Source organism: Mus caroli, unplaced genomic scaffold, assembly GCF_900094665.2.
Source record: "Mus caroli unplaced genomic scaffold, CAROLI_EIJ_v1.1 scaffold_12777_1, whole genome shotgun sequence".
In the NCBI taxonomy this organism is placed as follows: Eukaryota; Metazoa; Chordata; class Mammalia; order Rodentia; family Muridae; genus Mus; species Mus caroli.
In genome coordinates, this window is record NW_018390652.1 from 9,289 (window position 1) to 10,597 (window position 1,309).

The window sequence follows — 1,309 nt, forward strand, 5'->3', positions numbered from 1 at the left end:
AGTTACAGAGACAAAGTTTGGAGCTGTGATGAAAGGATGGACCATCTAGAGACTGCCATATTCAGTGATCCATCCCATAATCAGCTTCCAAACGCTGACACCATTGCATACACTAGCAAGATTTTGCTGAAAGTTTTTTTAAAATTAATAGCAGCCATCCAAATAATATTGTTAAACCCATATCCTCAAATATGTTTGAATACTTGGTATTAAGCAGAACTCAAAATGTTCATTTATTCAAAATTAGTACATTAAAAATAAAAATAGTCAAAATAAGTGAATTGATGCTTTTTCTGCACAGGGTAGTTTTACTCAGGGCACAGAAGGGAATTTTATTATCCCATATCCTCTTGGTATTTCTGAACATCATAACTATCCTGGTTTTATTTTTAAAGGATAACAGTGTGCAAACAACAAGACTGAGAAGCAGGCACCCTTGGCTCTGACATGATGTGAATAAAGAAATGGTTCAGATGGAAATCTTGAATAATAACGTAGCCTTTTCTCTGTATTTTACTTTTAAAACCTATAACTCAGCTTGTAGCAAAAAGTATATTTTTTGATGGACAATCATCATTTAATATGTTAGGGCAAGTGTATTCTTGGTATAACTATTTTCTAAGTTCTGAAAAACATGAATTATAAAAGCTTACCTGATGCCCCGCAGGTATAGCAGTTTGGACTTCTACTGTCCAAAAGGTTTGAGATACACAGAGAACAGTCTGTCCAGGCCAATCTCTTACCCAACTAATTCGTGAATATATTGTATAGGCAGCAATTGCATCTCTAATCACCTAATTTAAAAAAATTGGTAAAAATGAACATTCTAGAACAAGAAAACCATTGGAGAGCTAAACTATTAAACTAAATCAACTCAAACCACTTAACTTTTTAAAACATGCTTATCCAGTTGATAGATTCACATAAAGAACATGATTATAATCCTTACATACAAGTTAATTCATACAAGCAGGCATATTACATATTATTTTTACAAGCATTATCAATTTATGTAAACCTCATTTATTAAATTATTATATGACCAGTTTTAGCCAAAGATACCATAGATACATTTGTGTTAGATAAGTCTGTACACAATTTTAGTGCAAAGTATACATTCAAGTAATTTCAAAATGACAGCTATCAAATTTGTAGCATATGATTTTTGTTTGGTTAAATCAGCTCTCCACACAATCTCACGTACACACAGACAGAACACACATTTCTCTAACTGCTACCTGTGTTTCCGAACTTCTCAACCTGTGTTACTCCCTTTTCTGGACATAGATCCAATGCACAAGACAGTAAT

The 1,309-nt window shown here is 32.8% G+C and overlaps 1 protein-coding gene across 1 annotated transcript in view; it reads right to left on the reverse strand.

Moving 5' to 3' along the window:
* LOC110288747 (dynein heavy chain 7, axonemal-like) overlaps positions 1-1,309 on the reverse strand; it is a gene marked incomplete at both ends in the record, with an annotated part of 18,225 nt that overhangs the window by 8,012 nt on the left and 8,904 nt on the right. The window contains one exon of the mRNA XM_021155009.1: positions 654-794. Coding sequence (XP_021010668.1) covers positions 654-794 — 141 coding nt within the window. The remainder of the gene's footprint in view (positions 1-653; positions 795-1,309) is intronic.